Source organism: Psittacula echo (genome assembly GCF_963264785.1).
Source record: "Psittacula echo genome assembly, chromosome: 4".
NCBI classification, from domain to species: Eukaryota; Metazoa; Chordata; class Aves; order Psittaciformes; family Psittacidae; genus Psittacula; species Psittacula echo.
In genome coordinates this window covers 19,405,301-19,419,879 of record NC_137738.1, presented here as the reverse complement: position 1 = coordinate 19,419,879, position 14,579 = coordinate 19,405,301, and the positions used below count along the sequence as shown (strand labels likewise).

Below are 14,579 nucleotides of genomic sequence, written 5' to 3'. Positions count from 1 at the left end.
ATACTGTAATTAAAACACAACTGGCTTGGCTTTAGAGCAAAAGGCTAACAGGACATATGTGTTCCTTTTAAGAATGTGAATAATTGCACTCTCCCAAAACAACCTAGCCCAACTTAAATAGGTTTAAAAAAACATACGGCTTAGAATTATTACAAACCAAACAATGAGTGAATTAGAGTTGGCAGAATCTTTCCCAAAGTCACTTCATATAAATGCTAAATGTAGATTTTGTTTCTTTGAGGTCTGTGAAAGAAAACAAAAAGTTCTTTCTTCACCTCCCTGCAGTAGCTTTCTTAGGAGAGACTGGGGAGGGAGGCTGGTGACAGAACCTATTGGTATTTACTCTGCATGAAATGCCTTCCTGGATAAGCAGTGAAAAACTTTCAGGTGATTACATGAATATTCACCAGTGCACACTGAGCACAAAAGCCACTTTTTATGCCAGCTAGAGTAATCTTTGAAACACATGCCACGCAAACTACCAGGCTAAGCTTTTGTAAAGAACAATATTTTGTTAAGATGGATACTAAATGACAGGAAGGAGAATATTCCACTTAAAAAGTCTGAACTAAAGTCATTGGAAATGCATCTTGTCTATAGCAAAACTGCCCATGTTCCTAAGACTTTCAATATTAGAATAAAAAGCTAAATTAGATCTTGTTAGTAAATCATGCCCTCAGGACTGAGAAGGAAAAGCAGAACAAAGGTTTTTCCAGCTCATTCCTTGCGACTTTGTTAAAAATATTTCTCTCAGAATCATCGAATAGTTTGGGCTAGAAGGGACCTTCAAAGGTCATCTAGTCCACCACCCCTGCAGTAAGCAGGGGCATATTTAGTTAGATCAGGTTGCTCAGAAACACATCCAGCCTGGTCTTTAAAATATCCAGGGATGGTGCATCCACCACCTCTCTGGGCAACCTGTGCCAGTATTTTACCACCCTCATTGTAAAGAATTTCTCCCTCGCGTCCAGTCTGAATCTCACATGCCACTTCTCTGCAAAAAGTCTGAGCATGTTTATCATTTAAGATGGTACTGTTACTTGCATCACATGTTGAGAATACCTCATTATATAAAATCAAAGCTTTTCAAATATAAATGGAATTTCATATTACAGGTGTGGGACACTAATTACATTGGCTGTTACCTCAAAAGAAGCTATAGTACTTTTTTAACAGTATTTCCCTAAATGTCATGTGTTGCCCTACGATTGTTTTGTATTGAGAAAAACATTTTATGCTGTGTCTGCTTGCTTTTTATTCTTAAAAAAAGATTTCTGTAAAAAAAAGATTGTCACTGTTTAGTTCAGACTGCTATATAACTACATATACTCAAGGTGTTAGCAGAATACAAAATAGTACAGCCCTACACCTGACAGGATGATACCTGCTTCCTGAATACTGCAAGACAGTAGTTACCACATACAGTATAAATATTTGATAATACTGTGTTCATAATCCACTTACATACTTACAGAAATCGAAAAGACAGAAATTCAAACATAAGTAGCATCACTTGTGGAAAGATGAGGAAACAAATAAAACCCCAAACTGTATGGAAAGAGGTGGTTTTTTTGGACAATTCTTTGCATTTTTGCCTCTGGTTGTCTATAATCCCCTTTCATTTTCTGCAGATATTTATGTTTCAGTAGCTATCTTGCAGGAAACCAATCTCTCTTCAAGATACTACAAAGGAGACAAAAGTCCTGCGTAGTTGCTATGTGCTTATATGATCATTTATTCTGACCTATGATTTCACTGTCAAGCACAGAAAATGAGCAGCAAAGAAAAACTTCATAAGCAGAAGTGGTATGGAAAATTAGAAAGCATAAGAGATGTATATGATGATGGTATAAGCAAACAGAAAACACATTAAAGATAATTGATATCATTTGTAATTTAAGAATTACTCTGAATATGAACAATAAAACAGTTGGCTATCATGTATTCGTATTAGTAATAGTCTCCAAATAGATAAAATGGGCTAAGTGGTTAATCTACTTTTATAAAATGCAAAATATTTCTGTTTATTCTAACATGAAAACAACTATGGTACAGAAAAATTCTGTCTCCCTCTGCCAAATATATTATAACCAACGTTGTCCGATCTTGTTTTGTTTGGGGTTGGTTGTTTGGGGGGTTTTTTTCCCCCTCCCTTTTTTTTTTTTTATATTTATAGGAAAAAAACAACCCAATGAAGTTATCAGTCAAAGATAGTATTACGCTTCTATTGCAAATAAATGCAGGGTGAGTTAGACAGCTATAGTGATATGGCAGTCTTTTCAATATTACAGTTTTAGCCATTTAGAAGTTAAATTGTGTTTGCTATGCTAAATATACCAATTGCTGTTCTTTCGTTCCTAATTAAATATAATAGGTTTTCTGTCATTGATAAAGGCCTTTTCAGAAGGGAAAAATATCAAGGATATTTTCTGTCCAGATTGGCAGCAATGTGGAAAAACTACCTAAAGTAATGATTTCTCTGTTAACTGTTCCAAGTAGGAGTCTTAATAAAACAAACCTCTTAAACAGAAAAATGGTTTAATTTCTGAATTGTCTAAAAGACAGTATTCAGTTACACCTATTTTAAAATAAAATCATAGAATAGTTTGGGTTGGAAGGGACCTTCAAAGGTTATCTAGTCCAATCCTCATGTTTTTAAGGTCTTTTCTATTAAGAAATACTACTGAGCACAGACTATCATCACATCTGCTCCAGAATTTCTGAGTAAATTCTGGTGTGGAAGGCCATGCTCCAAATTCATATACAAATACCTGAAGAAGTATTAGACATTAACATTTCAACATGGCCTCCTATAGCATTCCTGTATCCAAGTGGGGATTTTACATTTTAGATACATAGACTACACATAGGTAAAAATTAGCCTGCTTGTCTAGTTCAGCAGATAATGGTCAACAGCACATCATCCATGTACTGCATGGAAAAGGAGTTCCTCCAAAGTCTATTCTGGGACCTATCCTGTTTAATATCTTCATCAATGACCTGGACAAGGAGATGGAATGGGCCCTCACAAAGCTTGCAGACAACAGCAAACTGCGGGATGCAAATTCCAGAGCATGGCTGCCATTCAGGAGGACTGATTACCAGCCTCTGGGAAGACTAATGGCACAGGCAAACAAGAATCTTATCAAATCCAGAAAGATCAAAAGTCAAATCCTATACCTCATGCAGGCTAATCCACTGTAACAGTAAATGCTCCAGTCTGACTGGCTGAGCTGAAAAGGACACGAGAGTCATACTGAGCAGAAGATGCTATTAGTTGCCTGTCTACCTTCTCAGCAATGAAGGCTAGCAGCATCTGGAGGTATAGCAACAGGAAATGAACCAGCAGAATAAGGGAAACAGGCTATTCTCCTCTACTTGACACCTGTTAGATCACATCTGGCATACTGCATCTCATTTTGGACCCAAATACAACATTGATATATCTGAGCAAGTCCATCAGAGGACAATCAAGACAGTCAGGAGGTTGGAGCACATGCACTGTACAAGAGGCTGAGGAAATTGCCTTGTTTAGCCTAAGAAGGGTTGGGGTTGGAGAGGAACCTAACAGCTCTTTTCAATACCTGAAAAGCAGGTTATCAAAAAGACTGACCCAAGCTCTTTACTGAGGTGCAGAATGGGAAAAACAAGACAACAGTCAAAAATAGAAACAGGACGTTTCAGATGGACTAGAGGCATAGGAAAACAGGAACACCATGAAAAAGAAAAAAAAAACCCAAAAGTACACTGTGAAGATAATTAAACATTCGAACAGGTCACTCAGAGAAGTTCAGAAATTTCCTTCCTTGGAGGTTTTCAAGACCTGAGTGCATAAAGTCTTCAGTAGGATGGTCTTTCTTCATAGCTGACCCTCCTCAGAGGAACAGGCTGGAATTCCTCAAATCCCTTCCCCCCTGAACGGTTCTAAGTTTCAAAGACAATGGGACGACTTCTGCAGAAAACATGCATACGGAAGATACGTTCCTGAACCAGTAAGTTCTTTATGCAGTTCTAATGCATCTTTGAGTACCAAGAGTTCTGCTTTTTCCATACTTGGAATTTAGTTGCCATGGTAACACATTCTGACTTGGAGGCTTTCCCCAGCAATATTCTGAATTCTACAGACTAAAAGCAGCTACTACCCGTTTTTCAAAGGCTTGTATATTTACTCTGTCTGCTACAAATATATTCAGTGGCACACTCATGTCTCTGATCTTAAAAGATATGTACTTTAATTCTTAATTATTGATTTATAATCCAAACCCACAGGTGAAATGACTCAGTTTCTGGGGATAGAGCAATTTATGTCATTTTGCAGTCACAGTGTACAGCCAGCCTAAAGAAAATGCTCCTGGAAATTTTTTTCTATTAGGTGGGTAGGTGAGATCAAGGGAATCTTCAAGCAAGCAAGCCACAGGAAAACAGTCAATGAATACATCTCAATCAGTTCATTTCAATCAGTTGTGGAAGACCCTCAGTTCAAAAAAATCTTCTTTCATCAAGATAACATATTGAAGACTTTTTGCCCTAATCTATGTTTATATATAATTTGATTTCTGTTCCAGTCACAGATTTCCTGGTGCTAAATAGTCACCACTTTTAGCACTGCACAGTACAGGACATGTTCTAGACCCTTGCCAAAGTTGTAGCTGTCACACAGTGAAACCTTACTTCTGCTCTCAAAGGGGCATCTTTTCCTTGGCTGCTTGTGATATAGCAACAGATGTGGCTGCAACTTAAACGACTAATTCTTCTAGGTAGAACACAAGAAGGAAAATATAACGTAGCGTTAGCATTTCCATCTCTAGGCAATGCAGGTAGTCTCCTCTGTCAGAAGATACCCTAGATGATAATGTTTTGCATTGCTGGTTTTTTATGGCAAGCTATTCATCTTGTTTGTACTATACATGCAGGAAAGCTCACAAAGATAGATGAGATTCTGACCACGTATCAGCACAATGCAATACCACCCATCACTATATGCCTATTAGTTTAAAATTATGTAATATTTGGTTGTTGTGTTGTTTTTTTTTTTTAATTGGCCCTACACACTTGCCAATTATGCAATTATCATTTCTTGGTAACTAAAAGTTTAGCTCACCTAACACACTATTTAATAATGAGACTTAATACAAATCTTCTGAATAAACAGTAGCATAGTTTTTGATATAGGAAAGTCAACATTTTTGCACTGACCAGAAAATGACTCACCAGTTGAAAGATAGCGGAAAAGGGTAAGATAGGAAGACAGAGACTACGACCTAAGTAACTATGCATTTTAGTTAACATATTTTTCTCTTGCTCCTTCCCGTGGCCAACAACTTCTGCTGCTACTTAAATTTAAGTTTAAAGTTACATGAAAATGAGGTAATTGCATTTTCAATTATCTCTTTTAAGAAAACTGAATACTATATCTTCCTGGTTTTCTACTTGAGATGCAATACTTAATTGAACATTAAAGATACCAGACTCAAAAGCATCAAACATCAAGTGTGCCAACTATACTTACTCAATTTGTTTCACACAACAAGAACAATGTCGGACTTGCACTATACATGACATAGCTATATACATGACTATAGCTAGTATACAGACAAAATAGTACTTTTGTTAGGTCTGATTTTGAAACTTTATCTTCAAAGTTTTACAACCATCATAACAATGCCACAAGCCAAAACCAAAACACACAAGCCAGAAACTGGCAGTTATAAAAGAGCTTTCCAGTCTCACTTGCTTATCAGCCAGTTTGAAGAGACAACTCTAACATGTGGATGACACCGAGCTCATTCCTAGCAACATGTACCCACATACCTGGTCTCCCCTTGCGAGCTAGTCCTCACTGGGGTTTCAACCTTTGCTTCCTGGTACCCTAACTTCAGAAACCTTTCTTTTTTTATCCCGTCATCACAGAGAATACAAATTAAGTCCCTGACAACATACTCTAAATTTACAAAGAACAAGAAGTCACTAAGATAAGGTTTTGTATGTTTAGATTTTAAGAAACAAACCCCCCACATTTACAGTCAGATAATCTGAAGTTGGCAAGGCCATTTTTGTCTTCACGTCTGAACAATCCTGCTCTCTAATCTATTTCCAAGGTTTCTACATTAGCCAAAAGTTTGTTCTTCATATGCATACAGACACTTACTGGAGAAATAGCCCCATGAACTCAAACCAGATTTAAACACATTAATTAAACCAACACTGTAAAGCAATGTTCAGATTACTGTGCCTTTATTATACACTCCATATTCAAGTAAGAACTGGTGCTAACTGTACAGTGAAAAGTAAACCTATCACGAGATGATAGCTTTCTTCAATAAATATGTCTGTTTCCACAATGAGGCAGATACAAGAAACTGCATCTACTTTGACCACAAGTGAGGCTGCAATTAAATTTCTATTTTAATATAAGTATATGCCTTTAATCTTACAATTCAACTGTTACTACTATTATGCCTCTGGAATGTAATATTTTCTGGAATTGCACTGCTGTATCTTGACATATAATTCACACATTTAATTTTTAACATGCCCATAACATTGAATAAAGAAGCCAAATGACAACTACTAAACTAGTTCCCTAATTACCATTATTTCCAAATGTCATAATCTGAAGAAAGTAACTCAGCAGAAGTTTCACTACTGTCCTTAATTCAGAGAAAAATAAACCAACTTACCGTATTGATCCAATCATGTAGGGCTGTGCCAGCTGTACTACAATTGCTCCGCTCCCGAGCTGATGGCACGTGTACCCAGAGTCCCAATCATAGTTTTTCGTGTCTCCATTCAGTAAGGCGTTGCGACTGCGACTTACGCCCTCAATCACACTCGCACAGTCTGCAATTGTTGCAACATTTTCAGTGGGAACTGTGAATTAAAACCACAAAGACAGCAGACATACAGTCAGAAAACAGTCGAGCTAACACTGGTCTTTATTTCTGACAAAGAAGTGGGAAAACAAACAACAAAACCCGGATGAAAGTATGATCCACACAAGGAAATTTAACTCTTAATTTAACATGAACTATGAAGCAGAATCAAATGGTATGGCTAATTTTTATAGCATTGATCCCAGAATAGTTTGGTAAATGACCAGATGTATTTGTCTTAGTGACATGAAAGCACCCTTTTAATACAGCTGGGGGAGGGGGGCATGGGGGTGGGGTGGAGGGGAAACAATCTTGTCCAGCACAACTTTTAAAATTTTCTAACACTTTCTTCCTGTTTTCACAATGAACAACCCCGCTCCCAACCTTCCCCACCACCCCCCGCCCCCCCCTCAAAAAAAAAAAAAAAGATCAAGAAATAAGTGTGCAACAGTTTAAAGCATTGTTCTGGACTGTAGGAAGTCAGGGCTCAACATCTTTGAAACCAGGGCTTTAAATCTCAGAGCTCAGAAGATTATTCCACACACACCTATTGGTACTTCTGACAGTCCCTCTGACTGTGATCAGAAACCACACCCTAGAATTTAGAAAATTAAAAAGCTTTTTAATACTTAGAAAATCCTTCAATACAAGTATTGGACTACAAGAGGGAAGGAGAGACCAATAGGTCTGCCAAACAAATGGAACAGCAAGCATAGAAGTAATTCTCTTTCAGCAAGAGAAAGGAAAATGGTACGACTGAATGCTGAAAAAAAAGAAATTATAACACCCTGATAACAAAAGAAAAGAAGCTACTTAAAACCCATCCTCTTGAAAAAAGGAAGGTTTTCCCTCCCCTTAAAGTAGTCTCCCTCTTCCCTTCAAATCAAATGGAATTCATGGTATAGCTTGAACTTCACATAATTTTAGCAATTTTATCAAAGAGCAAGACACCAGCTGCTTTGGGAGCACACTGTAAGAAGGAGGTAAATTTTCTTGTGCACACAGTTATTTTTCCAGCACTGTTTTATAAGTGCTTCAACGGTTATTTTTGGAATTACCTATTAATTCCCTTTGTTAGCATGTAATCAAATATGGTACTTTCTTTCTGTTTGTAATTCAGAGAGAATCTAAAACTTTCAGAACTTCATCTTCCAGCAAGACATGAACATGAAAAAAAAGCTATTTAAGATATCCTAGTCAGGTCCAGCACTTTCCCAAAAAGATCAGTTTTTAGCTAATCTCCTCAACTTTTCAGACTCTCTTCACTCTTTATTGTCATCAAAAATTAATATTAACAAGTCTGAAAAATTATGCTCTTTCAACATGTAAAAATCAAGGTTGCCTGTTGAGCCTTTTTTTTTGGGGGGGGGGGAGTGTTAAAAGCACTGAGGGTTTTCTCTAAATGATAACAAAAATTCTTTCAGCACAGGCTGTATTAAAAAAAGCTGAGATTTTGTGTCAAGCTCTAATAAAGGACAATCAGTCTCTGTGGTATTGCAACTTAAAAGAGAGAAGAAGAAATAAGTTATCAAAAAATTATCTGAAAGACAGTGATCAATTTCCAAATTCACAATATCTCATACCAAACATTTCTGAAAATCAGAAAAAGAACAAATAAACCAAAACAAGAACGGCACAAACTCCCTAGAAACAGAGAAACCAGCCCTGTGAATATTCACAAGAAAACAAATGCCGTATAGTATGGGTGCCAGTGTATCATTTTAAGCCCACTGCACAATGATAACTTAATTACATACTTTAACAATTGTTTGTAAAATACGCATAACATATGAAAATGGCTGACGTACAGCTAAGGGAAATTTCAGAGCTAGTTGTGAGAGCCTTCAGCACCCAAAAAGGAGATATTTTTTCCATAAAGGGCCATAATTTTAAGCGTGCTAGTGGTGTCAGGTGGTTAAGAAAACCACCAACCAACCAACTCACCATAAAACACAAAGAGGGAAAAAAGTGCAAGCACATTGCCAAGAAATAATCAAAGTCAGTGGAAAAGCAACAGTCTCTGAGAAATATACTGCACTATCAAATGTACTATCATCTGTTTGCTCATTAAAAAAATTACTATAGAGACATTATTACTCTAGAAACCTCTTGATTCTTTATTACGGAAAAAGAGACATTCAGAAATTCCCATATTCTTATGGGGGAGCAGGTGGTAGACATTAGGATATTTCACTTGGAACATTCTGACTAAAGTGAAGACTAACAAAACAAACTAAGAGTACGGGCATAAAAATGAAGTTTACCTTGATTTCCTTTTCTTTCCCCCTTCCACGGCAGTACAGGAACTTCCTTGAGTATCCATTTTATATAGGCATTAAAGCATCTTCAATATATGGTACTTTATATCTTTTTTTTTTTTGGTTTTTGTTTGTTTGTTTGGTTTTTTGTTTTGTTTTTTTGTTTGTTTGTTTGTTTGTTTGTTTTGTTTTTGTCTTGTTTTTGGTTTTGGGTTTTTTTGGTTTTGTTTAGGAAGACGAAGCTACTTAAATCTTGGATAAAAGAACAAGTAAAAGCTGAAGTGTCAAAATCAACATTCATGCTGAGGCTCTGTGGCATGTTCTGGACACTCTCTGAGCTATGTGAGGCATTAACTGAACACAGTACAGCTCAGTTCATCCAATATCATACCTGCATGCCCTCTGATCATCGTCCTGCTCCTTCTCACATTTAGATTTCTGCACTAATTCATGACCTCCTAAGAAGATGCTACCCTGATTAGTCAAACTCCTTAACAACCACCAAGAAACTTCATGAGTATGTTTTTAATATAATTCTGTGGTCTTCCCTACAGTGGTTAATTAGAATGTCATTCTAACTAACTGTAGTGTATAGAAGGTGCCATACTGTTCCTTCTCTCTAAGGGGAGTCTGCCACTCCCTGTTTTGAATGCTCATTATCATCTTTTATATCCGCTTGATAAATTTATTAAAAATACCATCTGGTAGGAACTCTGCTCTGTTCTGTATTTTCAAGTCTTCTGGTTCTCTTCATTTTTCCCATTAGGATTTCTGCTTCAATTTAGTTCACACTTACAAAAACATACTTCCCAAACCAACAGTTTTGTTCTTATTTTTGCCTGCCTTTTTTCTTTTTTTTTATTCCACCAGCTATCCAGCTTTTACAGTAACCAATGTTGTAAGAGAAAACAAAAGAGGGGATTAGAAATTCAGAATTCTTTTTACCACATACAGCAGTTTTACTGTGATAAATTTGATTTGCTTTTATGGAACAGACAAGATGTGTGTTAGCAAAGCATACACATTCTGCAAGCAAACAAAAGAAGATGATGGAGGTTACAGGACAGCAGCATCAAAATATTTATTAAAACTTCCTTTCTTGTCTCCTAGTCCTACACCACACTATGAAGCGAAGAACAACTTGGCAGCATATTTAATTCTAGGAATAGTATTTTTATAAAGGATTGTAATTTTTAAGGCATGGCCCAAGGGCCAACAATATTGGTGGTATTTAAAGATAAGACAGATACGTTATTTAACTCTTCTTAGAGATCCCGCAGGAGAAAAATGTATTAGGAGTGTGCAGTAGTCTCAGTCATATTTATTTATCACTCATTAAGCTTTTTTCTTTTATTTCTTCTCCTTTATTTTTAGCATACTTGATTTTCCATAGAAGCTTTGTTTCCTCTGAAGTATCCATAAAAAAAAATAATGCAGCCACTGTTTGGTGGCATCAATATCTGAGTGTAAAATACTTCCTTTCATCTCCCAGTCTGCACAGGACAGGTTTCGCTTTCTGTCCATCCCCTTTAACTTCACTGTAATCAACTGATAAACATGGCAGGGTCAGAGGTGGGAATTACAGAAAATACTCAAATAACTCTTTGTTACACAGGAAGGACAAAAATGGAGTGGATTCCTGCACCAGCTCACAAAACCAGCATTAATGCACCTTAATTCAATTACTAAAATAAACACACAGAGAAAAAGCAGATCTACTAAGTAGTCTGATTTTATAGGAAGGCAGCAACTTAAAGCATTAGGGACTGTTTATACTGCACTCTATGCAACAGTCAAAGGTTCTCAGCTCAAACGTAATCATTGTAAAACAACTGTTCATTTTACTGAATTCTCTTAAGGCACTTACAAAATCCTCACCATAAAGAAATACATTTTCTTTATTATTTAATTTACTATGTTTAATAAGTATGAAGAAGTGATTTTTCTCTCATGCTGACATCTGTTAAATGCTCAGCTTTCAAATAGTCCATTTTTAATGGTAAAATCACATTCCTTCTCTACCTGAACATCTACTGAGCTGACAAAAGTTTCCTGTCTAGAAACTAACAATTAGAAAAAAGCAAGCAGACAGAAAAAAAAAAAAAGGCAACAAACCCAAACACAAAACAGTCCTTTCCACAACAAAAAGACTTAAGTAAGTCAGACATATCCCAGGGTTTGCTTTTAGTGTATTAAATAATTTGAAGAATGTTGGGCATTCTGCTTTCATTATTTTGCACATGCCAAAAGATTTGTTAAGTCTAATCTTTAATCAATATACAAATTAGCACTTGTTTATTTGCTACATGGTAGAAAATACTAAGTTTGCAGACTTTTCAGTTAACTAGAAGTGCAGTCACAAAGTCCTGACTCCTCATCCTCATACTCTGTTTACTTTCTTGAGCTGAAACTTTCTGATGACATTGCTATATTTTATTTGAATCTTCAGTCAAGAAAATCAATCATGAACTCAAGAAATATCAAATTCAAGCAAACATTGACAGTATTTCCACCTGTTTCAGCGAAAAGTTTTCTGCAAGCCATATTTAGCTGGAAAAGAAACCCCATTTGTCTATGTCCAATTGTTAGTTTGGAATCGAATAACTTCAGAGAAGGCTGTTTTTTCAGTTGATATCTGCTAGAGTTTTTGATTTCTGATCCAATAAATTAGAACAAAGGCATTCAAGTCATCAGAATTTGCCATACTTTTAATTGCCAACCAATTGGCTAGCTACAAGGCTCTTCCATTAAACATTCTGCCTGAAGAATGCTCTCAGAAATAGCGATTGTTTCAGAAGAGCCCTAGGAAGTACGCAGCCCTCATTGCAGCACTGGAAATGAGAAGATAAAGGGGGGGTGGGGGACGTAAGTAACTGGAACGATATAAACAGATCTCAGTTGAAGAATGGGTAGCAATAACTAAACCAACCATGTGGCTGTCCTTTCCCACAGAAAGAGGAAAAGAAAAAATCCCTGCAGCATTTAGATCGTCTTCAAATTTTCATAATCTCCTAAGGTTATGCTTGCAGCAGAGCTGACTTACATTGCTGGGTAAACCTACATGGTTTCAAAAGGAGGTTAACCTTTGAAAAAAGAGAAGAAACAAATTATGATAGCTTTATGTGGCATCAACATTAAACTAGACACAAAAAATAGCATCTCTAACTGCTTCCTTGGAGAGACATAGAACAGTTTTTTACAAAGCTGAATCACACACTAGGAATCTGATAGGACTGGTTTCTCTCATATATTTTATTATTATTTTTTTTAAATAACTGCCTGAGGTAAAAAAAAATTGAATGATTATTTCTTCATTTCATTTTTTCCCTTTTAAAACAAGTTCCAAGGCATTGGACAGCACACAAATGAAGGTTCATAATGATGCATGAGTGCTAAACAGCATTCCCCGGAGGATGACCAAGGACATTCCAGCGTTTTATATCAATCTCCTGCCCTTCAGCCATTATTCACTGTTCTCCCTTTCATGTGCACTGTACAAGATAGTCTGATAGACCGAGACAGACTACAGATAAACACAACTGCATATAAAAGCTTTTCAAACTGCACTCCCTATGACCTTAACCAGGCTCAAAATAAGATGGTAGGCTGGTCAAGTGACACGCATGCATAGTCCTTGACTGCTCCACAGCACCAAATACTGATTAAAGGACTAAGCAAGGTTATAAATTTTTTCCCCTTTAGGCAGAAAAACAGGAATTGGTTCCTACATTTAGGTGAACCCCCCCCCCCCCAAACCAAATCAAACAAAATCACAAGCCCCCTCCCACCCACAAAGCCCCTCCCCAAACCAAAAGTGGTATTACACAGAAGCAGCCCCTGACTCACTGCTGTAGCTTCTTGTCACTAGGTAGATTAGATGCTTCTACAAAACAGCACATCATGGCAGGTACCGCTTCAGCTTCCAAAGGAGTAAGTCTCTAGCATGTGAAAATCTTCATTTGTTTTGGATTCTAGATTAAATACTAATGACTAAAGGCCATTCAAAAATTCAGAAGTGGAAGTTCACTAAAAGCAAACACTATGCTTTTGAGATTTAAAAAATATTTATGTCCCCCGAAAATATAACGGTTACATCAATCTCATGAAACTAGGAAGTTATCAGTGCTACATACTTACACATTTAGAGATAATACTATGCTGAAAGGAAAATGACATCTCAACCCCAACACCTGTGTTAGGGAATAATTTCATACGACTGAATTAATTTCTGTCACCTCATTTTACAAGATAACCAAGGGTAAACCAATACTAGAACACCAGACAGTGCTAGAAAGAGCACTTCCTGCTACGTTTACTTCAAAACGGCTTCTCAGCTACCAATGGGTCATGTCAGTACTGCACGAAGTATTGTATAAAGCAACTGTATAAATCATCTTCCATATTAACCTTTAAATGTTAATACGTCAAGTCAACACTTGTCATGAAAACCTTATACGCAAAACCACAGCAACATAAAATTGCTGTTATCAGGAAACTGTACTTCATTTTTATTATTTGTTTACCAGCCTTCTAATCTTCACTTTACAGTGACAGCCATTACATAGATAGTATGTATCAGTAGCAATATATCTGATAAATTACCCTCTTTGTATATACAGCTTTCTGAACAAGTTGAAAAGGTTTCACAAAAATTAAATAAATAACTACCCTTAAGTCTCCACATAAGATCCCTAAACATCCCTATGGCCTTATTTCTGTGGAATGAGGTTTCAAATTACAAACTCTTTGCACGTTATCTTCAGTGATGCTTTGGCAGAACTAGGGGTCACAAAGTCCTTCGGAAAGGGCTATATGACCTTCAAGGGCTTACCAACATTTCATTTTCTTAATGAAACAGGTTACAGATACAGCAGCTGTGTTTCTTCTAACCTAATCTAATACCACATGTGATACCATCCAGGACAAAGATTGAACTAATAGTTTTACCTGATACTGCTTTTCAAGAGTTGAGGATGAAAGCTTCTACACACAGTTAAGCTTAAAAACAACCTACTCTGATTACTGCATTTTGACATATTTTGTGGAGCTTTCTTAAGTGCTTTCAGTTCACTTTACCCTATCTCGTCAGCAGAAATAGAAACAAACATTGCAAATCCTCATTAGAGCAACAAAGTAGATCTGTGCCAACTACCCCACTGATAGTCATAAAGATGTTTTTACAGAAGTTGTACTGGGACAGCCTGCTTGTTCAAGGGAGCCAGACAACATGCTATCTTACAGTAACAATCACAGTTATTTAAAACAAAGCACTACATGGGTGTAAGGTCACTTGCTTTTATCAGAGCTGCTGAGAATATTTCTGAAATAGGTAATACTGATGACCATAAATTCTGGTGGAACATCCCTTGTGCCTCTGCACCATTTCACAACTGGACTGCCCTCAACTAGCCCCCAGATCTTTCAATTTGCCCCTTTATCACCATAAATT

General features: G+C 36.7%; 1 protein-coding gene across 4 annotated transcripts in view; it reads right to left on the bottom strand.

Moving 5' to 3' along the window:
* Positions 1-14,579, bottom strand: part of BTBD9 (BTB domain containing 9) — a 155,296-nt gene that overhangs the window by 50,608 nt on the left and 90,109 nt on the right. For all 4 annotated transcript variants that reach the window (XR_013956760.1, XM_080617071.1, XM_080617072.1 and 1 more), the window contains one exon: positions 6,681-6,870. Coding sequence is in view for 3 of the 4 variants with exons in the window: in XM_080617071.1 (XP_080473197.1) it covers positions 6,681-6,870 (190 nt within the window). In the remaining variant the exon portion in view is untranslated. The remainder of the gene's footprint in view (positions 1-6,680; positions 6,871-14,579) is intronic.